The sequence below is a fragment of the Silurus aristotelis genome, assembly GCF_946808225.1.
Source record: "Silurus aristotelis genome assembly, chromosome: 5".
NCBI classification, from domain to species: Eukaryota; Metazoa; Chordata; class Actinopteri; order Siluriformes; family Siluridae; genus Silurus; species Silurus aristotelis.
In genome coordinates, this window is record NC_139578.1 from 25,054,329 (window position 1) to 25,080,836 (window position 26,508).

General features: G+C 34.4%; 3 protein-coding genes and 2 long non-coding RNA genes across 8 annotated transcripts; 3 read left to right on the top strand and 2 right to left on the bottom strand.

The window, feature by feature from the left end:
- The first annotated feature begins 70 nt into the window (after nucleotides 1-70).
- Nucleotides 71-6,020, top strand: LOC310726904 (permeability factor 2-like). 3 transcript variants are annotated; one of them, XR_014533850.1, is made up of 4 exons: nucleotides 71-221; nucleotides 474-597; nucleotides 5,364-5,441; nucleotides 5,646-6,020. XR_014533850.1 is itself a non-coding variant. In XM_083542962.1 (4 exons), exons 1-4 carry the CDS (start codon nucleotides 4,688-4,690, stop codon nucleotides 5,662-5,664), a joined length of 279 nt encoding a protein of 92 aa, XP_083399088.1. In that variant the 5' UTR covers nucleotides 4,624-4,687; the 3' UTR covers nucleotides 5,665-6,020. The 3 variants fall into 3 exon arrangements, 1 of the variants encoding a protein (XP_083399088.1); XR_014533851.1 differs by lacking the exons at nucleotides 5,364-5,441; nucleotides 5,646-6,020 and adding exons at nucleotides 857-934; nucleotides 1,119-1,362 and having other exon boundaries at nucleotides 83-221; XM_083542962.1 differs by lacking the exons at nucleotides 71-221; nucleotides 474-597 and adding exons at nucleotides 4,624-4,748; nucleotides 4,992-5,112.
- On the bottom strand, nucleotides 4,655-10,422 carry LOC310726915. The gene is made up of 3 exons (XR_014533864.1): nucleotides 10,316-10,422; nucleotides 6,814-6,952; nucleotides 4,655-5,091 (listed from the first exon to the last, which is right to left on the bottom strand). It is a non-coding gene; the product is annotated as an uncharacterized lncRNA (long non-coding RNA).
- On the top strand, nucleotides 8,962-11,905 carry LOC310726907 (interleukin-8-like). The gene is made up of 3 exons (XM_083542964.1): nucleotides 8,962-9,700; nucleotides 10,307-10,442; nucleotides 11,066-11,905. Exons 1-3 carry the CDS (start codon nucleotides 9,550-9,552, stop codon nucleotides 11,172-11,174), a joined length of 396 nt encoding a protein of 131 aa, XP_083399090.1. The 5' UTR covers nucleotides 8,962-9,549; the 3' UTR covers nucleotides 11,175-11,905.
- LOC310726942 lies at nucleotides 11,839-25,219 on the bottom strand. The gene is made up of 2 exons (XR_014533892.1): nucleotides 25,170-25,219; nucleotides 11,839-12,312 (listed from the first exon to the last, which is right to left on the bottom strand). It is a non-coding gene; the product is annotated as an uncharacterized lncRNA (long non-coding RNA).
- On the top strand, nucleotides 14,193-21,209 carry trmt10b (tRNA methyltransferase 10B). 2 transcript variants are annotated; one of them, XM_083542919.1, is made up of 9 exons: nucleotides 14,193-14,313; nucleotides 14,425-14,590; nucleotides 16,265-16,370; nucleotides 16,750-16,877; nucleotides 17,312-17,464; nucleotides 18,794-18,872; nucleotides 18,975-19,042; nucleotides 19,522-19,645; nucleotides 20,317-21,209. In XM_083542919.1, exons 2-9 carry the CDS (start codon nucleotides 14,438-14,440, stop codon nucleotides 20,436-20,438), a joined length of 933 nt encoding a protein of 310 aa, XP_083399045.1. In that variant the 5' UTR covers nucleotides 14,193-14,313; nucleotides 14,425-14,437; the 3' UTR covers nucleotides 20,439-21,209. The 2 variants fall into 2 exon arrangements, with proteins under 2 accessions (XP_083399045.1, XP_083399046.1); XM_083542920.1 differs by having other exon boundaries at nucleotides 16,753-16,877.
- Nucleotides 25,220-26,508: the final 1,289 nt, after the last annotated feature.

Sequence of the window (26,508 nt, forward strand, 5' to 3'; positions counted from 1 at the left end):
GTTAACTTTCATGTGTAGGAGGATGTGTTGCACAATCCTTAACTTTCACTGGAGGCAGAAGGGCTTTAAAAGGACCCTAAGCTCAACTTCCCGGCTGAGACTTTCTGATACACTTGACAAACGTAGTCTCCTAAATAGATTTACTTTTATTTAAGAAATTATGAAGCTCTTAGCTCTAGCCATCACTGTTTTAACATGTGCTCTATTGTCACTGACAGAAGGTAAGTGCATTTTTTTTAATTACTCACATTTCTCTATATGGTTATAGATTAAACTTATGCCAATGAATGAACAGATCATTACAGTGATGAATTATGCATAGGAAGTTATTAATCTGCTTATATGTACAATGTAGATGTGTTGTTTTCAGGAATTGTATTTTTGTAAAAATATATATATATATATTAAGAGTGTGTACATATTAAATGTTTCTGCATTTCCACTGATTAAAACATTTTTTCTTTTTAACACAGCAAGACTTTTAATACAGCCCCGATGCCGGTGTACAGAAACAGTGCAAAATTATATCCCTGATGACAGAATTGTGAAGATGGAGAAGTTTCAGCCTGGTCCTCACTGCAAAAATGTAGAAATAATGTAAGCATTAATGAAAAAAAAATATTTCTGGTCATACAACAAATATATAATACATTATATATAAAAAATATAACATTGATGAAATGCACATTTATACAAAACAACTGCACCAATGACGTTGTGTCTGCCCTGCAAATTAAATCTAAAACATTTCCAGTCATTGAAACAAAACTATTATTTTTTAATTATGTATATGTAGCTGTAACAAGTCAATTTAATATGTTTCACAAATTCACAAATGTTTAAAAATGTCTTGCAGTGCTACTGTCAAATATCGGAAAAAAACCACATTGTGCCTTAACCCTAATGTCAAGTGGGTTCAGGATGCTCTCAAAAGGTATGTTTTACATTTTTAGGTTTGTTTTTTTACTTTAGTACACATTAGTCATTTTAAGACAAAACAACATAGTTTTTTATGTAGATTATTAATCTGATGAATGTCACATTTGTAGCTTGTTGTGATATCATAAACTGGAAAAAATTTAGGTTCTTAACAAATGTTTTTCTCTCCATCCCTGTAGAAAGAACCTGGCATAATAGAAAGCTACTGATCTGAAGATGGTTGAAGGAACAAAAAGAAGGAAAAGCTGATGATGAAAAATATATGTATCATCTGAGAATTTTTGTCATTATATAAGAATTTAGTTCTAGCTATATTTTTATATTTTTATATGTCATGAATATAATACAAGCAATCCATAGATAATTACAGTTTATTTTGTATGAACATTTCATTTATACATCTAATAAAGTGTTTTTACAATTCAATACAGTACTTTCCGTGTTATTCACAGCTTTAAAGTCATGGCTCTAAATAACTTGATCATACCAATATAATTAATCAAATAACATCAACAAATTCCACACAAATGTACATGCCATACAAATAAATCTTAATCTACACTTTTTGTCACAATTTGCTTCCTCTGTTAATGTGGGTTTCTTAGGCTCTATCAGTTTACACTAAGAACATTTATTGACTATAAGCGCAAATGTTTTGGACACCTGACCAACACAATCAGATTTTCTTGCTGAACATTGCATTCCAAAACCTAAAAAGATATGAATATGGAGCTGATCCCCCTTGTTCTGCTATAACAGCCTCTGTTTGACCAACCATATGAGCATTTGTAAAGACTGTCTTTATTTATACCAAAGTTGTTCAGTGCCAAAAAAGGTTTAAAATACTACTACTGAAGTACAAAGTTTCCCCACAGTATCTAGGCAAACTTTTTGTTCAATTCTTAGCACCTACACCCACCTAGATCAAAAGGTCCAGACTATTTGTCAGTAACTTAAATAATAAAAAACTACAGCAGGGGGCAGGTCTTTCTCTTACAAGGTGCAGTGGGAGGAGTGATGAGGATTCTGAGGTAAGATGGTTCATTTTTGGCTTTGTAGGCAAGAATCGGTGTTTTGAATGTAATGCCTGCAGCCAGTGGCGGGAGCACAGCAGTGGAGTGGTCTGGGAGAACTGCATTTTGATAATTTGCAGTGGACGAATAGCATTTAAAAGTAAACCTGCCAGCAGAGAGTTGCAGTAGTCCAGTCTCGAAATGACAAGAGACTACACAAGCACCTAAGCAGCCTGAGAGGACAGAAATGGTCAAAGAGTTCTGATGTTGTAGAATGTTCCCAGAACTTTATCTAACATTCTGTTCATGTTTAAAAGAAAACATTTGAATGTAATGTTAAAGAAATGCTTTAAGGGTGTTTTTTATTAAAAAATAATGTTAAAGTCTAAACAAAGATGTCACTTTAATTGTAACATTTTAAGGATGTTTTGAGGATGTTCTTGAGGTAACAGATTATACAATATTCTTAATAACAGAATGCCACACTGTTTCATTATAACAAGAAGGAAGAACATTATCTCAGCCACATTAGTGAAAAGGTATATTAACATAATTGAGGAAGGACATGACAGAACATTTTCTATAAAATGTACTCATAATGTGATGTGTTAATAAAGCAAGAACAAAGTAACAGATTATACAATAGTCTTAATGAACATTGGCACACTGTTGATAATAAAAGAAGATCATTATCTTAGCCACATAAGAAATGGTATAAGAACATAATTGAGGAAGGACATGACAGCACATTTAAAAAAAAGAAATCACTCATAATGTGATGTGTTAACAAAGCTAGAACATTTAGTATGTTCTTAAAGTAAAAGATTATAGCATATTCTTAATAAAATGTTGGCACGATGTTTCATGGTAAGAAAGGAAGCACATTATCTCAGCCATATTGGTGAAATATCATAAGGATATTGTAAAGCCTATCTATGAAAAGCAGTGAATTTCTCCACCCAAATCATCCTTATAACCATTCATTAAACAACTCAACAAAAAAGTGTCTAAAATAGGCACATAAATAGGTTCAACTGGTTGCCAGTTGAAGAATTTAACACCCCCAATATATTGTGTGCAAACTTGTAATACTTTGACTTAGATAGTAATTCAAAACAGTAACAAAGCCTGGGTCCTAAAACAGAGCCAGATAAATATATATAATATATATATATATATATATATATATATATATATATATTTTTTTTTTTTTTTTTTAATAAAAAAAAAACAACACACACACTATTGACTTTATTTCAGCTACCTAGAAACAGATACAGTACAATAACTGTTTTCGAGCTCTGGCACAAGCCATCATTCCCGTCTGCACACAATATTTTAATCTCCATAGTTATTAAAGAAATCACAAATTTATTACAGTATTACAACTATTATCACATACCTAGGTGTGTACCACACCACAGCTACGACAACTGTTTTCGAACCCCAGCACCCCAGCACCCCAGTGGCAAATAATACATCAAACAAAACTAATAAAACATTTATTTACCTTAGAGAAATGTCACAGCCACCCATCTGGCATTACCTATTCAGTGTGTACATCGACACAAGGCAAAAGCTAATGCTATGCATTAGTAAATTTTAACCTGATTTTAATGTGATGGCCCTTCACAGGACAGATTTAATGACTGCTGAATAGAACTGTAATAGAAGAGCATGTGTTAAGATTCATATGCTGATTATTAATGTCTGTCTTTTCTTGACATTTAAAAACTGTGCTTGATAAACACAACCAATTAAATCCACCAAAGAAAAACTTTCTGTGCAGAAAATGGTTCCGCATCAAAGGCCTGGGGATCCCTAATATTACTGAGCAACATGGGAGCCTTGAGGATGAAATTGGACTGTAGTTAATGTCAACAGTCTACCACAATGGCTAAGGACCACATGTTGCACACCTCAACAACAGTGAACTGTAATAAAAAGAGATTCAGTGAAACCCAGATGAGGATAGGCTCCCTTTTCAGTCTGGTTCTTCTCATGGTTTCTTCCTCACGCCATCTCACGTAGTTTTTCCTTGCCACAGTTGTCAATGTCTAACTAATTAAGGACAAACTTATTTTATTACTGCTTCATTTGTGTAAAGCTGCTTTGAAACAATGTTCATTGTCAAAAATGCTAAAGTTGTGATAATGGCTTTGTGCATGCCACTTGATTTCTTCTAGCAACAGCAAACATTGGCTCAGAAGACCCTATTTTGTGTGCAGGTCATTTTAAAGTTAAAACAAGTTTGTGCCAATGTTCCAATGATGGTAAATCATAATGATACAGCCTACTGCACTTTGTGGCAACAGTTTAGGAAATACAACTCAACCCCAAATGTCTGGTGTATTTAAAGTGTATATAAGAATAAGATAGAGTTTAAAGCCATGTTGAGGTTTGAATGTTTGCTTCTTTTTTAAATAAACTAATTGCTTCCTTTTTATATCCAAATATTGTTAAAAACTATTGTTGAATAATAAATTCAAATGCAGTTAAATTTAAATCATACAATTTAATCTCTTTTACTCTAGCTTAGATGGGGAAAAAGCCACTTCCATTTACAAAACTTGCATTAAATATCATGCAGAGAAGGATGTGTTGCACAATCCTTTACTTTCACCGGTGGCAGAAGGGCTTTATAAGGACCCCAAGGTCAACTTTCCGGCTGAGAATTTCTGATACACTTGACAAAAGTGGTCTCCTAAATAGATTGACTTTTTATTTCAGAAATTATGAAACCCTCAGCTCTAGCCATCACTGCTTTAGCATGTGCTCTACTGTCAATGACCGAAGGTAAGTACATATTGTTTAATATTCACTTTTCTCTATATGGTTAAAGAATAAACTTATGCCAATAAAAGAACAGATCATTACAGTGATGAATTATGCCCTAACCCTAGGAAGTTATTTAACACACTCTGCTTTTAAGTACAATATAGATGTTTTCTTTTCAAAAATTATGTTTGAATTTGTACATATTATTAAATGTCTCTGCATTTTCAATTATAGAAACTTTCTTCCTTTTTAACACAACAGGACTTTTAATACAGCCCCGATGCCGGTGTACAGGCTCAGTGCAAAAGCCTATCCCTGATGACAGTATTGTGAAGATAAAGAAGTTTCAGCCTGGTCCTCACTGCAAAAATGAGGAAATAATGTAAGCATTAATGGAAAAAAAAAACATATTTTTGGTCATATGACAAATATATAATACATAATAAATAAATAATATATCATTGATGAAAAGCACATTTATACCAATCAATGACTTTCTGTCTGCCCTCTGAATTTAATCTAAGAAATTTCCAGTCATTGAAACAAAGCCATTATTTTTTTTATCATGTATTTGTAAGTCAATCTAATATCAGCCTAGACATTTTCATGCATGTTGAAAAAAATGTCTTGCAGTGCTACTGTAAAAATCGAGGAAGAAAAGATGTTGTGCTTCAACCCTAATGCCGAGTGGGTTCAGGATGCTCTCAAAAGGTATGTTTTAGATTTTCAGGTTGTTTTATTTTTCTCATCATCATTAGTTTCATTAGTACTCATTAGTCATTTTAAGACCAAACAACATTGTATTTGATGTAGATTATTAATATGATTCAGTTGTCATAAATGTAGCTTGTTGTGATATAATAAACTGGAATAAATTTCAGTTATTAACAAATGTTTTTCTCTCCATCCCTGTAGAAGGAACCTGGCACAATAGAAAGCTACTGATCTGAATATGGTTGAAGAAAGAAACAAAGAAAAAGCTGATAAAAAAATATTTGTGCTATCTTAAGTATTACAGTCACTCTATTTACCTATTTCTTTATACATGTTCTAAATGGAATACAAAACTAAATGTCTAATTACAATTTACTTGTTATTAATATTTTACTAATTCTCCTAATAAACTGTTTTTCTTTTTATTAATATTATTCTATACTGTTCATGTTATTCACAAATTTTAAGTCATGGCTCTAAATAACTTGATCATACACCAATATAGTTAATCAAATATCATCTCGGAATTCAACACAAATGTACATGGCATACAAATAATTCTTAATTCTTAATCTACACTTTTTGTCACATTTTGCATCATCTATTAATGTGGGTATGTTAGAATATTAGTTTACACTAATATGTGGCTATGTTCAAATAACCACAAAAGCATACATAAAGACAGCTTGCAACCACTGTTCAAATTTATCCCAATGTTGTTCAGTGTGATAGAAGTAATGGTTTTGTGCAGGTCACTTGATTTCTTCCAAACCAGCATCAGCAAACCTAGTGTCAGGAGACCTTAATTCGTGAACAGGGTCCTTTTCAAGCTAAAACAAGTTTTGCCCAAAGTTTCAATGATGGTAAATTATAATGATACAGCATACAACACTTTGTGGCCACAGTTTAGAAAATACATATATATATTTGTTTGTCCACATATGTTTAATTATGTAATGTATATTCAACAATTGGCATTTTAAATTAATTTTAATTAAAACTTCGGGTTGGCATTTCGATTTAGAAATCTTTAACTATATTGGTTAAAATAACAAGAGCAACCCGCATGTTCAATGAATGGTGGTAGTGCAATGGATAGTTTAACTACAGCTCCAGGGGTTGGGGGAAGAAGAAAATAAATACACTAATAATTTATTCATATTATTTGATACATTAATATGTAAGCTGCATCTTTATTTACATTTTAATTTGCAATTCCCTCTAAATGTATTGGATTGGCAAATTTATTTTAGCTATACACTACACATATTTGGGTTTGAGATTAAACAATTAATAATAGACAATAATACATCATATGTCAATAATACATAATACAGCAATGTGTTTGGACAACTGGTATACCACTGACCAGGTGTTCATCTGCCTTGGTCCCTGCACAAGGTTGTGTATTTCAGACATCTGTAAGGTGCTATTCCACATGCTATCACCACTTTGTGGTCGGGCCACATGGGGTGTGTTTGGTTCTATAAATATGTAGGTCTTTGGTTCTATAAATAGTGGAAGAACACCAGAGTCTCTGGTCACTCAGACTGATGAGAATTTTTACAAAGACAGTCCATGGCAGGTGGATGTACATATGGATTCTTAAATGTCATCAGTCAGGGTCATCTGTGGCAAAGGTTATGCCACTAACCACCATTTTATGTAATATCAAAAAGTACACTACATTTCATGACATTGCATCTCCTGTAGGTGATGTGTGACACATAAACAACCTTGAAATTTTTAAGGGCAAAATATAAACACCAGCATATTCTACAAAGTAAAGAAGACTTACAATATGAAGTTTGTTTAAGTAGGAAGCAATAATCATTTTGAATTGTATCACTCGATCTGAATTGAACTGAAGTGAATTCCAAAAGTAAAAAAAGACAAAATACTTTTTATTTAGATTAAAATGAATCAAACATTCAATTATTTTTCAGTCATTTATAATTAAGATTGATTTGAAATGAATGAAATAATTCTTAGTCATCCTAAGCTGTTGTAATACTTATGATAATCCAGAATGGTTTAAACAATTTTGATAGTGATTAGTAATTGTTATTCACAACCTTTCTATTAGGATTTTGTTTTTATTGCTGCTGCTGATGTTTTGCTCGGGTTCCCCATGTTTTTTGTGGTAGTAAAGAGTGCTGAGTGTGTGATCTCAGTTACAACTGCAAAATATACAGTACACACTGAAACCACATCCAGTGCTATGTGTCAGTATAACATTACATATTTAGAGGTTAATGTTTAACTGATATTAGAATGTAAATTACTGGCATTTATGTCTCTTATAACAGGTGTAATATAACAGGCCACCTTTGAAATCTCTGTGAAGTTCATTTATGAGCAATGTTAAGTTAAGTCCAACATGATTTATCTATTTTGTCACTGGCTTCTCTCTCTTCACAAATATGTTCAGTCTCATTCTGGATGTTCTATTTATTTATTATTATTGGGCCAGTTACCCTTAGTCTAATATTCTCAATCCACAGAATATTTGTACTATAGTTATATTTATATGTGACATTTCAGTAACAGAGACACTTAAGTTGAAAAAGTCATGTTTGTTATGAACAACACTAACTTACTTGTCCAAAGCATTAAGGGATCTTGGTGTTTCTTAATGTATGTCTCTGATTAGTAAAACACATTTGCATGCATTGAATTCTACCTTTTGCCAGTATCTGAGAGTGAAATTAAGATTTAGAAAACTTCACATACTGTATGCTAGGATTAGTTGTGAGACTAATGATGACTCCTGGAAGGGTGACATACTCTAAAGTACACTTCTTGGGAAAAGCTCTAGACCCAGACACACATGCATTTTATTCAATATCATTGTCAAGAGAAATATTTCCAAATCCTAATAGTTAAATGTAGAGTTTATTATGCCTGATTTGACTCCATCCAGCTAACTGTGGATGTGTGAATACCAGCATAACCCCACAGGTAAAATATTCCATTTAAACACCATCTCATTTTGTTCAACTTTTATAGACACTAAAATCCAAATAGCTTTTTTCTTAACAGTTACTGACTTAATTTACTCATAAAATTTTGCTTAATTACTGATTTATTGATTACTGATAACATTTAACTGAGACTTTCATTTCATATGATTAAATATTGTGTTATGTTGTGTAAAGTTAAGCTAAACCATTTAAATGCAGTTTTTCATTTAAGAAATGTTTGCAATATCTGATAACATGCATTTTATTCAATATCATTGTTATTGGATAAAATCCCTGCTTGCACGGCTGCTCATCAGGGATAAATGCACATCATTCACCTTGACTGTTGATTTCTGTAAAGCTGCTTTGAGACAATGTCTGTTGTGAAAAGCGCTATAGAAATAAACTTGACTTGTCTAGACTTATATAATGATCTTGTTTCATCAGTTTTAAAAGTTTAATTAGATTAAATCACTTTGTTTGAAATTAGTTGTTTCCAACACTAACTTATGAAAAAGTATTCAAATTCCTTTTTAAATTATAAATAGAAATTTTTAGCCCTAAAGTAAAGAGAAAGGAAAGAGAAAGAATCAGGCAGGACATTGCTCTCATGATTATATAATGGCTTTAAAGTATTTATAAAGTACTTTAACTAGCTGGATTTGCTGTTATTGGGTCATGGCCAAAGCTCTCTGAACTAAGACAACTGTCAAAATAGTGTAATGGGTGCAAATATCAGTATTTGTGTCCCTGTCCATTTTTGTCTGCATTGATATGATAAGATTATTATGTAGACAATTCTACCAGGTTCCTGACTATGAAATCTTAAAGCAGTGTAAACATGAACGTTTTATTTGCAAAGGCAATGAGTTGGGTTAAATGTAATTCTTGTACAGGGCCACATTGTGACATTTTGTCAATTTTCCACCACTGATCATGAGTGTTTAAGCAAATAAAGTGCCAGGTCACTGGGGGAGTTTTTAAAATCAGAGACACACAACACGGGATATACAGGCATGAGGCCTGCAGCTGATGAACATGTGAATGTCCAAAGTGAAACCACAGGACTGTTTACACGCGAGCTACACGCATATGCAAAGTGCAAACAGGAAGTACAATAAAACCACTGTTTAAATTATCACATGATTGTTGTTAATATAAGATTAAACTCAGAGTATTTAAGAGCATGCAACATTTTTTGGTTTAAAGTGTTTTTGAAGCTAACCCTTGACTTAACCATGAGATTCTCTCTCCTTTTGGCTTTAATGGCAGTCAGCTTTTTACTCACTAGTGGTAAGTAACTGCCATTTAATTTATTTTAAGAATACATGGACGATATTTGTACGTCCTGAAAATTCAATTAATAATGAAAATTACGCTTGAATTTTATTTATTTTATTTTTTAAACAATTATTTGCTTATTTGACAGAATTTAACCAAATATTCAACAAGAAAATACATTTTATTTAATTTCTGTGTCTGCTTAAAATTATTTATTATTGCAGTCATAAGAAACTGCTGTTTCTGATTGAACAAATAACTTGTCCAGGAATGTGAGAGAATAGGAAGTATAATGAAGTTCTGACTCAACTCAATTATTGCCTAATAATATGTACACATCTGCTTTTTTGTTCAGCTTTCAACATTAAATTACCCAACGATTATGACATTTTGACATTTTGCCTAAAGCATGCTGCTTTATACATCCACCCCATTGTGTCTTACACATGAACACAAACACATATCAGTCACATTTCATAGTAACTCACTGTTTCGGGAACTCTCACTGACTCTGATATGTCAGCTAATATACTGTTTAGTAAGCTTTTCTGATTCTATGGTATTCCACTGCACAAATGTGTCATCAGTAATCTGTTCTAAATATGTGTACTTCTTAAGCAATACAACCTTTGGGGAAAGGCTACAACAGTCACTGCATGTGCGTGAAGCTGGAGTCCAGGATAATACCCCAACACAGCCTGCGCAGTGTTGAAATCTTTCCTAAAGGCTCCCACTGCAAGAATACAGAGGTCATGTAAGTGATCACAATGCAAAATTATGATAGGAATTTAGGCGAAGGAGAAGAAAAACAGGCAACTCAGGCCAAGACCAGAACAAAAAAAAGCCCAAAAAAAAAAGTCTATAACATATTTGGAAATGTGACTAAAAACAATTCAACAGTACCTGATCATTTAAAGTAGATCATTCTCTATCATTAGTTTTCTTTTTAGATATATAGATTAATGACAGGTGAATAACAAGTGAACAACACTATCTATTTATCATGGCACCTGTTAGTGGGTGGGATATATCAGGCTGCAATTGAATATTTTGTCCCCAAAATTGTTGTGTTAAAAGCCAGAGAAATGGGCAAGCGTAAGAATATAAGTGAGTTTGACAAGAGCCAAATTGTGATGGCTAGACGACTGGGTCAAAGTATTTCCAAAACTTCAGCTCTTGTGGGCTATTCCCGGTCTCCAGTGTTCAATATCTTTCAAAAGTATATATATATATGTGTGTGTGTGTGTGTGTGTGTGTGTGTGTGTGTGTGTGTGTGTGTGTGTGTGTGTGTGTGTGTGTGTGTGTGTGTATTTTCCATCAACCCCAACTCACTTAAGTAACTGCATTAATGTTTATCTCTATGTTTTATTTTCCTAGTGCTTCTTTGGTGAGTGGAGAAAAGATTTGCCTGAATCCTCATACTATGTGGGTTCGAAAACTTATCCAGTTCATTGAGAAGAAAGAAAAAGTAATTAAGAAAGCATAAAGGACAACAAAGAAGATGCTCATCAAGATATAATACAATTAAAAGAAGCACATATTCAGATTAAACTATGTGTACTAATATTCTGGTCTGTTACAACTAAACATGTCTGTTAAAAGTAAAACATTATGATTTCATCAACAACTTACCCAATGCTTTAGCCTTTTCCTTTCCATGTATATTCTAACAAAAACCTTATCTGTCACCTTACTTGCAATGAGCTTATCACTCAAGGAAATGTGAGCAGTTCAGATATGGGATGATAAGAAAATGATGTAGTGGCATAATATTTACAATACTAATATATTTTAAATTGGTGTCATACTAAATATATTTATAGGAATGATTTATTTATTTCAGAGAATGTGAAAATGATGGTATTATAATTAACAGGTGTGCCTGTAATACTTGGCATCTACACATTCAATTTTACTATGCATGTTATAAATAGCTGTAAAGCAATTCACGATTAACAGACATTTAGCATATCAGTGAGACTAGTTTTAACACCTGATGAATTGTGTACCATAAAAATAAAAAAATAAAACAGTATGACTCCCAGTGAGGAATATTTAAACCATCATCTTTTTCTTTGTCTGTAATTTTCACCCTTGTGTTTTTAACTTAAATGTAAATTGTCAAATGACTGTATCCTTATTTCATTCTCTTTTTGAATCCTTGTTGTTTGACTTTTTGAAAAAATATGCATAAAAATAAATACAATAAAATATGAACTGTGGCTACAGCTCAATAATTAAATCTACAAGATCACATAATCAATTAGAATTGACTAACTAAATGATGTAAAATTCAATAGTGTGCATAATGTTTATTTATGAAATGTATTTGGTTACATGAAACTGTTCAGAATGTTCAGATAGTTCCAGTCCAAAAGTACTGCAATGCAGAATGTTTTATATATCTATTATTCTTGGAAGCTCAGTGTAAAAGATACTGGAAGGGAAGCTGCACAAGATGTATGGTTGTTGGCATATAAATTCACATGCATAAGACATCAGTCATTGTGTTGCAACTTAAAATATTCAGAGCGATCACAGAGTGATATTTTTTTTCTGAGGGATCTTGACCTTGAGTGTACTTGACCAACTCTTTTTATGCTGTTGCTTTTGCATAGCAGAAACTAAAAGAAAATAAATATTAAGTAAATGTGAACCTCTTTTTTTACTTGTAAAAACACTTAAATAAAATATTTTGTTTCCTATAAAACCGAAAAGACAACCACAATCATATCATGTGGTCAAATGCATTTCTGTGTGCTACATGGGTTCAAGGGCATTAATAGCCCACTAATCCACTTCATGTTTACCCATGACTGTGCTCCTCTGCATAACACTAACTAACTATCTTATTCAAGTAGATGACACCACCATGGTCATGCAGATCAGCTACGATGACAAATCGGTCTACACGGAAGAGATCCAAAGCCCAACAGCATGGTGTGCCACCAACAACCTGACCCTCAACCCCATGAAGACTAAAGAGCTCACTGTGGACTTTTGAAAATCTAACAGTAGGAGACACTTCCCTGTCTACCTCAGTGAAACTGAGGTAGAGAGGGTTTCCAGTTCTTGAGAGTTCACATCTCTGAGGATCTGTCCTGGCACCAGAATACTTCAGCTCTGGTTAAGAATGCACAAGAGCACCTGTACTTCTTCAGGAGTCATAAAAAAAACTCATCTGTCCCCCAGGTATTTACTGTTGCATCATCGAGAGCATCCTGACCAACTCCATGACTGTACGGTACGGAGGCTCCACTGTTTGTGAATGTAAAGCCCTGAAAAGGGTGGTCAAACCTGCCAAACACATTTCTGACACCCAACTACCTGCTCCTTACATCCCAGTCACAAGCTGTTAACCTCACTCCATTCAGAAGGAGATACAGGAACATATTCACCAGAACCAGCAGGTTCAGGGACAGCTCAGGGACACCATCACCCTACTGAACTCTACACTACACCATTAGAACACTGTATAATCACTTTGTATAACTTGCTGTACATACAATGTACATATTGTAAATTGCAAATGTATATACCCCTCTTTCTCTACATATACCTTATACATGTCTTACATATATCTGCACTATTATTTTATTTTTATGTATGTGTATCTTTATATACCTTACATAATGTACATCCTGCCTGATATACATACACATATACTTAGTGCTCTTAATTATTAGCTTTTGCACATTATTCACTGCCTTAGCCTTGTAACCATTCACTTGTAATTTTTTAACAGTGTCTGCACATTTTTCACTGCTATAACCATTATATTTATTGTCTGTGCACATATTTACACACATATTTAGCTGCACTTTGTCAATTTGCACAACTGCTACTGTTTGCACATGTCTGTCTGTCTATTGTATTTAAAGGCCAACAACCTGTACACTCAGGTGTAAGCTCTTTCAATAATGATACCTGTTTCCACACAGGCAAACTGAACTAATGTTTTTCACTAAAAAAAAAAGCTAAGAGGTTTTTAGAAAAGAAGCTACCAAATCCTATGTATATGTAAATAAATGCTAATACTTTATCAACTGCAGGTAGTGATGACAGATAAGGGATGACAAAACTCATTTTTGGCAAGCGACATCATTAAATTTAGAAACAGTTTTTCCAGGTGCCTAATAAATGCATCTGAACAAACTGGTCATAACAAACTGCTATTAAATTGGCTGAACACATTCTCACATTCTGAATGCACATATATAAACATAACACATTACTAATCATTAAAAACAAAAAATATATAAGAACATTTTGTCTGATTTGGTTTCTGTATCCGGTTCATGAGCTTTATTCGTGAACTCTGTCGTCCTCTAGTGGAAAGACAGGTAATAGCATTTCCATAGCTTCCGGTTTAATTACTCCACATTCAACAAACATTTTTTGCCTTTTGTTTTGTACATTTTGTTTAAGGTCATGTGGCATTATGACGTTACTGCATTATGACGTCTGACAGACAAAGACAGTTTGCACAAACCCACGATTAAAAGTGCGCCCCGCCTCCCACCGCCTGTCATTACGACATCAACGTGCGACAAAGCGTGATACAATGGTATCACGTGTGTGATGGAAAGATACTGTTTGTTATTTGAACCTAGTCGTCTTGCTTGGTAGTTTTGTTTTTACACTTTGGGGGCTTTTCAGTTGTGTACCAGTATGTATAGAAGAGAGAGATACATAAGAATGTTGAATAACTTGCTGTGATTATCTGCCTCATACAGATTATCTATAAAAATGAACGAATCTGTGGGAATTGTTGAGAAACAAAATCCGAGCTTTGGAGACCGGGGTGTACATGATGAATCTGTGTCGGACATGATTAAGTTTCTCAGTATTGATGTGGATCTGACCTCTGGCTCGTCAAACAGAGAGGAAACCTTATGTTCGGTATGTTGTTCTGTGAGTTTTCTTTCTGTTACATTAATGTTGGTATTGACTCAGTATATTTTCCTACAGGTTTACAGCATTCCCATTTGTATGGTTGTCCGAGTGGCAATACATAAAGGCATAAAAGTATACATCAGGGGTGGCCATCTCTGGTCTCTTTTCCTGGTTTCATGCGGCTCTTACGTTCATATAGAAGTTTGTGTTTGTTTGTTTTTATATCCGTGTTCGCTTCGCTTGAGTTCAATACGGTATTTTTAAGACTTAAACGATCTTGCCCCTACTGGAAAACTGCGGTATTTTCATCTCACGCACATGCGCATTTGACGAAAATACCGTAATGTACTCAAGCGAAGCGAACACGCATATAAAAAAAACACAAACTTCGATATGCAAATTGTTTTACTTACTTAAAGTAAACAATTTGTGTCAAGTTCGCTCTCAAAATGGCAGGAAAAAATTCACAGCAAAACAAAAATATGAAGATGAACACAGGACGTTTTTAACAGAGAGTTTATTTTTTTTTTTTTGTTGAACGTAATGGCACGTCATTCTGCCTCATGTCAGGCGTCATTAGCGCATTTCAAATCTTCAGCGCCACTTCAGCTTACTCTATCATCAACCAAAAATTTCCAAAAGGGACTGAAATTCAAAAACACAAGTTGGTCACTTTGAAAAATCAGGCAGAAAAGCAGATACAGTTTTAACTGGTTTGGAACATTACACAAGCTAAAAAGCCAATCAATGAAGGGGAGTTCATAAAAAATGGCTCTGTGACGTTGTTGAAATCTTGTCTTCTGAAAACAACAAACTAAACCGCATGGTATCAGACGTCCAACTGTCCCGCCACACTGTTGAACACAGAATATTGGACATTTACACGGCTATTGGATCACAGTTGCACTCTGACCTGGAATGGCAGAAGTCCCACTTAATAACATGCATAATAAGAGTTTGTGTGTGTGAGACAGTGCACACAATGTTCATTGTTGAAAATGACTGGCCTGTGGTTTTAGTACTGTAGAAGTCAATTTCTGTCATTATCAAGTTGGTGTGTGACATTTACAATAAATCTGGCTGAGCAGACTGTGTGTGTGTGTGTGTGTGTGTGTGTGTGTGTGTGTGTGTGTGTGTGTGAGAGAGAGAGAGGAAGGGATGGGTGATGTTCATGTGTATGATGTGGCTCTTTGCGGTAAAACAGGAAAACATGTGTTGGTCTTGTTCTCTTGACTGGTTGGCCACCCCTGGTATACATAAAGGTATTTGCTTGCCACTTTCTATGAGCTATAAACAAACCACCCACAGAAACACTCACCTGGAACATCTTAGTTTGGTCTTCTATCACTAGAAGAGATGGATATAGATATAATTTGTGACGTCCTTAGAGATTACTTCTGGTTTTGCTTTCTGTTCTAAGCAATGACCGCATTTACAGATGAACCTGTTGCAATAAAAGTGAAAAAACAGTGTTCCAATTTCTTATTCTAATTAATATGTTGTTGAAACACTTTGGTTGTCCTGATAAAACAAAGCCACAATGTTATCTTTGTGTAAGTGGGCGCTAAGTACGAAGAGGGAATAATCAGGATTTTTACTTTTTTTGTAAAATCACCCATTTCAGACATTCTTGCCTGATTAGAGCTGTGTTTCAGTTCTTTGCATATTTTGATTCTACAGAAAAATGTGATGCGGAAACAGCGGAACTGGGAGAGGAGACTGGAGGCAAAAAAGAACAAGAGGAAAGCGGAAAAACAGAGAAGGAAGCAGAATCGGCAAGATAAAGGTGCTTACTCCCTTTTGGAGAGCATGGATGGTCGAGAGTTCAAATCCATATTTGCAATCTATTAAATGTCATGATTAATTCATGAAGCATTTATCACTATTAATTAAAAATATGTTGCACTGTAGAGCTGAAAATGGGATAAGTTTAAATATTACTTTCATTTTAACAATGTTTAATAAAGAATGCATTGTAGTCAGTTTGCTGTGATTTTTTTTATACAGCATCTAGTCATTTTAGCAATGTTTAAACTTCTTTTCATTCATATACTTTAAAATTGTTACTTGTTTCTTTTCTTCTACATTACAGTGAGGTTACTTGTTTTCCTCTCACAAGTCCTGAATGTATTTTTTAATGAGGCAGTTTTGCTCTGGGTCTCCAGTAGGTGTTGAGTCTCAGCTCAGTAAACGTGTGATGAAGGCTATCACAAGAGAGCGTCTGGAGGAGGCGAGAGCAGCTGGACCAAGGCTTTGTGTGGATCTGAGCATGAGCGACTGCATGTCACACAAAGTAAGAGATATTCTGTGTTAAATTTGAATATTTGCTTTATAACAGAATAACCCTAGAATATATACACTTATACGAACTTAAGCTGTTAACAAGAAGTTGTTAGATACTCTTTGGGGATAAGATTACTGGACTTATGTCTAGTAATCAATGTTAGCACATGTTGTCTGTTGTAAGTATGATGACTTTTTATCAGAGTAGAGAATATATATTATGTGGGATTATTTATATTGGTAAATGTATAGAATTAATACTTAATGTGTAGTACAGTGCAGTCTTTAAAATTTAGATGGCAAATATATGTATTACACAGGATTTAATTTTGATAACTAAATTAGAAAGAATGATGTGATGATGCTTAATGTGTCTGTGAATGATGCTTGATATGCTTGCTTAATTTTTTTAATTTACTTGACCGCTTTTTTTTTTGCTCCAAGGAAATCAGTCGTCTCGCCGGTCAAATCAGACGTTTGTATGGGTCAAATAAAAAAGCCGTGCAGCCGTTTCACCTCTTCCTCACAGACATGAAAGAAGACAGTCTGCTTTATAAAGAGTGCATCAGAATGAATGAAGGATTTCTGAACTACTTGGTTAGTAATTTTTTGCCTTCTGCATTACTGAAATGAAAACATATATTTTTAACAGGCCACAGATCATTTCAGTGAGCACTGTAACTAGAGTTGGATAACTTTTTCTGTGGGTTTTTCATTGATCTGTAGAATTGACATGCCCTAAAAAGCAGTGGCGGGCCGTGCATTTGGTACCTGGGCCTTTAGTCGGGACTTACCCAACATAATCCACCTCTTAATACAAACACTATCATGTCGCAATTATATAAACCACCAATACTGTACAGAAACGCAGTATACCAACATGTGGCACTTCAGAGAGAGAGGAACTTCACATATGGAGGGTGAATACCATTTTACTAAAGCAAGCTTCAAACCTCTACACTACAACCACAATTATGTCACCTACATCACTTGGAGCAGTTCAGAATCAATATTTGTCTGAAATCATGACAAAAACTTAAAAATTTAAATAAAATACAAACTATTCTTCAGAGATGCAGACTCATAATTTGAACCGTTTCTCAGAGGCTGTAATCCAGTGGTACGGCTCGTATATGGCTCAGTCTGGAAGTGGAGAACAAACCCTTTCCCGGGCTGAGACAAGCTAGCTAGCTTCGGGGTCGGCCGACCTCCTCACGATGTCTAGCTTTTCTTGAAAATTTATTTTTAAGTATGTCTGAGATCAAATCAATTTCTCTTCCTCCGTAGCCATAAAAAAGTCTAACTCAGATATATTAATGTGTGCAGAACTACAGACATGTTTTGCCAGTCTAACTTAGCTGCAACAGTTTCGCTCTGAGCAACCAATCAGAGGACAGATTCTAAAACGAATTTGAAATCTGATTGGTTGAAAAAACAGACTTATTTTTAATAAGGTAAAGGTAAGAGGACCAGCAGTACAGACTTTGAAGGCCCTGGGCAGATTAGATTGGCATGGCAGCACATAAAGGCTGAAATCTGATTGGACAAAAAATCTAACATCAACATACACGTACTGGAAGCAATGCAGCCAAGGGAAATGCTATGAAATGAAGAGAATAAACTGTTGGGGATAAATTAATACAATTTCATGAAACAAATATTAGAATTTAGGTTGTAAATGTAGGTCAGTGATTTTGATAGTGTTTAGGCCAGCAGAGAAGTCTTTGCTGGCCCTGATGGCCCACCACTGTTAAAAATTTATATAATAAAATATTTCTATTAGATGCAAACTGGCTGTTAAACATTTGAACATTTGAATGCATTGAAATTAATTCTTGTGACAATGTGCTTTTGTTGTCCATATTCTGTAGTCTGTCAGTAGTGTAACTAATAACATTTTAATAATTAACACTTTGAATTGAGCAGATGGATATCACTGAAGAAAGTTGGATTGACCTCTTTCCCATTAATGAAGTAATTTATTTAACTCCAGATGCTAGTGAAGGTTTGTAATTTTCATTTAAATTAATTAAATAAGTAATTTTCTACATATGTGTTTGCCTGAAACAACAGCTGAGCAGTTTGCTAATTTTATTTCACATTTCAGCCCTAGAGGAAGTGAATGGAAACAAAGTCTACATCCTCGGAGGCCTGGTTGATGAGAGCATTCAAAAGGTTGGTGGTGTATTGCTATTCAGTACACTCAGTGGGCTCACACTTTGCTTAGTGATGGCAAGTCTGATGCATTTAATCCCATTAAGGCAAAGTTAATCAATTACTCTGAACGGAATTACAGTGCAAATTGACAGCTTAGCTGAATACTGAATCACCATTCAGTATTTGGCAATTTTTTTTTATATACATTTTGTGTCTGCTTCATTAATTCAATATTTCATTCTCTATAAAGGGATAAAAATTACAGGTAATATGTTAAACTAACCGGTGTTGGGTTTGATGTGTCTTTTATGTGCTATAATGATTGGAAGATTTTGACCATACATTCCCTTAAAAAAAAAATACAAAGTAAATAAAGTACTTGCGGTTTACTACAAAGATTAAAAAAAGTTCTAGACATCTGACCCTGGGATTATTTGATTGAAAACCAAATACTTAATGTATCAAATAATTTTTACTGAATGTTGGGTTTGTAACAGAAACGGACCTACACCAGGGCAAAGGAGCTTGGCGTACAGATGGCAAGACTTCCCATTGATGAGTACATGATGAAAAGACCAAACATCAAGAATTTTCACTCAAAAATTTTAGCCATTAACCAAGGTGAGCTTCATCTTCTCTCTCCCTCTGTTGACTCTAAAGCTAAATATTATAATTGTTTTTTTAATAAGACATGGTGTCCAGGCTTGTTTGGAATCAGATAGATGCATTTATTACTTGATGATGATTAATAATAAAAATGTAAAAAATAAAACCTGCTTAATTGGTAACTTTTCATTGAGAGCATGTTTAGTATTTAGTTCGAATTTAAGATGTTCTTATTTAGTATAATGCCATTAATAGCAGTATTAATTTCTGAAAACAGTCAAAATGCTTGTACACCTCTATTAATGTGCTACATTACATGGATTAGATGCCCTTGCTAACAGTTACAACACTATATATAACACACTATACACCACTTTTATTTTCAAAAGGAATAAATAAGTCCATACTGTAAGATAAAGGAATGATTAGACACTGAATTACTGTCAGTGCAATACAGCCTGCATAGAAAATAAAGAAATATAGAATATAATTAAAAGAGAATTTCTTTATATAAGCACTGTGTATATCTGTCATGGATATCATCTTTAAATGTATCAGCTGTGAGAACTGAAGTAAGCTGTATGAGGTGATTAGAGTAATAATGTATAAGAGCTATAGAGTTGTAGCTCTATAAGTAATCATTTATGAATGTCTTTTTATTGGTAAAGATTTTTTGTGTTTTATAGTATTTGAAATCCTGCTGACTTATGGTGATACTGGAAGCTGGAGCAAAGCCCTCAGAGCTGGAGTTCCCACAGGAAAGGGATACATTGTGTCTTCTGAAGCTGAATCCAATGATGACCAATAACTGATGACTAATAACCCATATACCAGCACAACATATGGATGTTGTGAAATTTCTCATGCTTTAGAGAAAGAATTGAGGAATGATTTTGCACTGATCTGGTGGTTTAAATGTGATTTTAAAATATGAAATAATGCTCAGCACTGACCAAGTGTTAAAGCAATGACCAGATTATTATATTAGCACAGCGGTGACTATGACTACTTGTTCTGTGAACAATAATTTTGCCACTAAGCATGACATCCTTCTGTTTATTTTATTCCTAGCTTAAACATCTTTTTAATTATTCAGGTCAAATTTATTTGTACTGCACTTTTAACAATAGACATTGCTAAAAAGCACCATTACAGAAATAAATATGTACAGGCGATCTGATTTTAAATTATGTTCTGTGTACGGTTGCTTTACGTGACTTTTGTTCAAAATGTTTTTTTTTTTCTTTTTTCTGCTTACTGATTAAGATTTAAATGCAATTAAGTTTGTGGAAGTTTCAAAGTCTCCTAAAAGGATTCTTCAGAGAAGAGGTACCATCAACAGTAATCTAATGTATCTTTAGGCTGGCCATGTGGGCCATTTTTATTTATTTATTTATTTATTTAGGTGATAGAATGAACAAATAACATAATTCAAATGCAATTAGTTTCCTCTCAAAACTGCAGCTTTTCATCAGGGTGTATTGTACAGTTTTCTAATTATTTTGAGTTGATATTATTTATCTAAATGCACATTTCAGATAATAATTTCATGGTATTTGTATTTTCCATGTGAATACATTGCTTTTTTCTCTTTATGCTGAAATATAGCCTTATTGAATTTACACATAATGCCTAGAAATTTAGACAGAAACTATTCCGATCTGTATTTTAAAATAAAGGTTTGGGTCAGTTAACTCATATTTTGATTAAAGGTACACAAGTTATTTTAATTGTATGGAATAAGAAAGAGAGTATACCATAAATATATACAGTAAAACTGTATATTTAGGCCTTATTTTAGAATCAGTTACACATTCTTTTTTTTATTCAAATAGCAGATGTCATGCAAACAAGAATTGGGTTCTTAAAATTCTGTGATTGAAAATCTATCAAAATAAGTTTGGTAGTTTGAATCATAAGAAACACATCAGCCAAGTTTATTTAAAAGGTTTACTACAGCAGTAGTTGTAGTTTTTATTTTAGTAATTTATGTTGATAAGAGGGGGATGGCAGTGGTCACAAAATACATTCTAAACTATTTGATAGAATTATAATGGGAAAAAAAGCAGTAAAGCCAATGTAAACAATGCTACAGAAGAACTCAATGCTACAGTAATTCATGCAAGTAGCCCATTACAGACTGTGATAAACAGACATATGTCTGTATACATTCTGTTCTATACAATGTATTATCAAGATCGAGAAGGAGCCTGATTGTCTCAATTGGTGTCACGTTGGTAGACACCAACATGTGATCTACAAGATGCCAGTGTGTATTAGTCCTTGATTGTGCCTATGAGATTTAACATGAACCATTGCAGTTTCACTGTCATTGTACCTAGAAAATACTATTATAATTGGAGGTCTCTTGGTTCAGCTGTTGTTACAAAAATAAATTGTTTTAAATGAACGCATTGAACTATACCTAGCGTTCATGTTACACCAGGAAATACTGTGCAAGCCATGAAGTTAAACAAAAATAATACACCCCTGTTAAATAATATTTAATCATTCCGATTCTCTCCTGAAGTCCATAACACCATTATAAATATTTAAGTCTCATCCAAGATCATGATGAATAAATCTGGTTTGAATCAGAACTGTTAATATGCCTACTTCAGAGATAATGTGGTTGATTTCAATGATCAAGATGGAATTGAGAGGCACTTAGTATACTATAAAGGCCTTGAATATCTTGAATATTTATCATTCTTTCAGTGTTTCTAAACCAGCAGAAAATTATGTTTCAGCCACATTTTCAAAACAAACACAAATCAATTAATCCAAATGGTTTATCACAAGCTCACCCCAAATTAAAACTATTTTACTTAACAAATAATTGTAAAACTGCTCTTGTATTCTAAAACTATCATAGGAGAAGCCAAATCCAAGTTGCATTAACTAGTCTTTTAGGCTAATGATCCGATTCAGTAACACACAGTCGATAAAAACAGAAAGACTAATTTGGCAAAAGAGATGGACCTGTGTGAGGCACATAGTATTTTAGACTATAGGTCATTGTCTACAGTGTGTTATCCGCTTAATTATCTATATATAGCTTATAATTAAATTAAGCAAATTTAAGTCACATTTTAAGTCTTTAACTTGATATACTCAGTGGTAAGCCTTTTGTCAACATTTTGTCTTTCTTATGTATTTGTAATTTAAATGCACACGTTTGTCGTGTTAAGATAAGATCAGATATACCTTTATTCTTCCCACAGTGGGGAAATTTCTCTGTTACAGCAGCAAATAAAAATGATAATAATAAATAAATGCAAATATATTAACGATACATTATATAATATACATTATATAAGCATACATTAATAACAATGCTCAGTAAAAGCGATTATTATTATTATTATTATTATGCATTTTTGTTTGTTACATAAACGTATTGAATACACCTGTTTCTATCCTACACCTAATCAATACTTTTGACATAAAAGTATATTATACAATATTGAATCTCGGCTATTTAAGGGATTTGTTTATTGTTTATTCGTGGCCTCTGGGTATTTTTCTTTAACAAATGTAAAATTATTATTTGCACTGGAGTTATTCCCATTTGAGCTGCAGCATCAGTAACAATTCACTGGAATCAGCAATTCTGCTATATTATAAACGCCATTTATTAATATATAAGTCTTACCTCTAATTTGTTATTTTAGATATTAGTCATTGTTGCTGTAACTCGCGATTTCAGCAACCCGGAAGTGATAACGGATGCACTTCTGTTTAAAATCCGTCCGTGTGTTCGCATACCGTTAGTTTTTTTTTATACAAAGAAAACAATTCCCTACTTTTGTTAACAACTTGACAGTACAAAAATACTGATTTAAAGTAAACAATGGATCTGCTGCACCGCTATTAGCCAAAAACAATTTTTTTTAAAGAGCTGCACCACGTGAGTCTGGATGAACCAATGAACGCTGGATGTCAGGTCCAAATCGCAAGTCGTTTCGCAAAGCATCTTGGGGAATTGTTATGTTTACGAAATAAACGCGATTTTATGCTTTTAATCCGAAAAAAAATCATGTTACTTTTGTTTTGAGAAGATTGCTTGTAAAAAAAACTTCGTTTTTATATACAATATAAATGCAGGCTGAGATCTACCATCTTCAGGATCTGTGTATAATTTAAAGTCCTTGAATGTCTGAAGCTAAGATGAGTTAAGACTATACTTTCAGGGATCATTTCTATAGTAACTAACTCGGAAATGTGATTTGAAAGCGATACGTCTCCCTAATCACGATGATGAGCTGTGATGTTCTCTTCTGAGCGTGAATCGGATATAAGCTATTGATTTTTTCATGGGCTTTTTATCATTGATGAACGTTCTCTGCTTCTTTTGAGGTTTGAGAGGAAGAGTACATGATCAGAGTGATTAGTGCAATTCAAGTAAAAAAAAGGATTATGCTAATACTTAAATCATGTGCAGTTTTACCCGTATTTGTTGTCTTTACTTTGTTTTAATGTTTAAAACCTACTTTATCAATTACTTATTTCTAAAGATCTTTTCAGATTTGCTGCTATGATGCCAATTAAATCTCAGTGGATATTTAGACCAAAATACTTACTTTAAGAGGCATTTGACCTGGTTTGTACTTTACTGTGGTGGAGGGCAGTTTGTCATGATTTAGGAGGTGAATGCATCATCTATGTCCTGAATTAGAATACATTTTAATGAACTCGAAATGTTTGTGCCATTTTTGTTCTCAAGTCACTTGTAATTAAATGTTTTTGTAAAACCAGGAACCCCAGCCATTAGGTAGGCACAAGCCAGTACACTCCTAGTGCCAGTCCCAAGCCCGGGTAAATAGGGAGGGTTGCGTTAGGAAGGGCATCCAGCGTAAAACGTGCCAAATCAAATATGCGGATCACGACTTAGAATTTCATACCGGATCGGTCGAGGCCCGGGTTATCAACGACCGCCACAGAAAGGTAGATATGATGTGTATTCAGGAGACTAAGTGAAAGGGAGTAAGGCCAGGAACATTGGAGGTGGAGATTTAAACTGTTCTATCATGGTGTGGATGGAAAGAGAATTGGTGTAGGGGTGATTCTGAAGGAAGAGTACAGTAAGAGTGTAGTGGAGGTGAAAAGAGTTTCTAATAGGGTGTGATGATAAATGTCATCAGTGCCTATGCTCCACAAGTGGGCTGTGAGATGGAGGAGAAGGAAAGATTCTGGAGTAAATTAGATGAAGTGGTAGATGGTGTACCTAGGAATGAACGATTGGTGATTGGGGCAGACTTTAATGGACATGTTAAAAGGTACCGTTTCTCCGGTATCACCTAATTAACCTTCCGTGTGGAAACATGGCAAAAGTCCCGCAAAAGTCCCGTTAGGTGTCCTGGTGATTTACGTAATTTCAAAAACAACATAATTAAAACATTTACAAGAATATTTTGTCTTCATGCTCTATGTTGAGTTTGGTTCCGCAATTAATAAACATACATTTGCCTAAAGCATCCATATTTGTCCATGCTAATGTTGATTATTATAAAAGACTGTATAAGACTGTAGAAAGAACATTACTTATAATCTTATACTCCAGTACTCATGTTAGTTCTCACTCTCCAGTGTTCTGTATTGTTGAAATATTTATGATCAAACTCTTGATGTCACACAGGTTCCCCTTTTGGGTATGGTTCCTCTCGGGGTTTCTTCCTCGTGACATCTGGGGGAGTTTTTCCTTGCCACAGGGATAAATGCACACCATTCACCTTGACTTTTTATTTCTGTAATGCTGCTTTGCGACAATGTCTGTTGTGAAAAGCGCTATAGAAATAAACTTGACTTGACATGTAGGCGAAGGGAACAGTGGTGATGAGGTGATGGGTAGGTATGGGCTTAAGGAGAGGAATGTGGAAGGGCAGATGGTGGTAAATTTTGCTAAAAGGATGGAAATGGCAGTGGTGAATACGTATTTTAAGAAGAAGGAGGATCATAGGGTGATGTATAAGAGTGGAGGAAGGTGCACACAGGTGGATTATGTTCTATGTAGGACATGCAACCTGAAGGAGATTGGAGACTGTAAGGTGTTGGCGGGGGACAGTGTAGCTAGACAGCACCGGATGGTGGTCTGTAGGATGGTTTTAGGGGCGAAGAAGAAGAGGAGGAGAGTGAGGACTGAAAAGGAAGAGTGTAGTGTGAGGTTCAGGGAAGAGGTCAAACAGGGGCTCAGTGGAGGTGAAGAGGTGCTGGGTGATTGGGAAATACTGCAGGAGTGATGAGGGAGGCAGTTAGAAAAGTACTTAATGTGACATCTAGATATAGAAAGGAAGAGAAAGAGACGTGGTGGTGGAATGCAGAAGTGCAGGAGAGCATAAGGAGAAAGAGGTTAACAAAACAGAAGTGGGATCGACAGGGTGATGAGAAAAGTAGGCAAGAGTACAAGGATATGCGACAGCAGGTGAAGAGGGATGTGGCGAAAGCCAAGGAAAAGGCATATGAGGAGCTGTATGAGAGGTTGAACACTAGAGGAGAAAAGGATTTGTACCGATTGGCCAGGCAGAGAGACCGAGCTGGGAAGGATGTGTTGCAAGTAAGAGCAATAACGGATGGAGATGGAAATGTGTTGACTAGTGAGGAGAGTTTGTTGAGAAGGTGATAGGAGTATTTTGAGCAGCTGATGAACAAGGAAAATGAGAGAGAGAGAAGGTTGGATGATGTGGAGTTAGTGAAGCAGGAAATGGATAGGATTAGTTAAGAGGAAGTGAGAGCAGCGATTAAGAGGACGAAGAGTGGAAAATCGGTTGGACCAGATGACATACCGGTAGAAGCATGGAGATGTTTAAGAGAGATGGCAGTGGAGTTTTTAACTAGATTGTTTGACAAGATTCTGTAAGGTGAGAGGATGCCTGAGGATT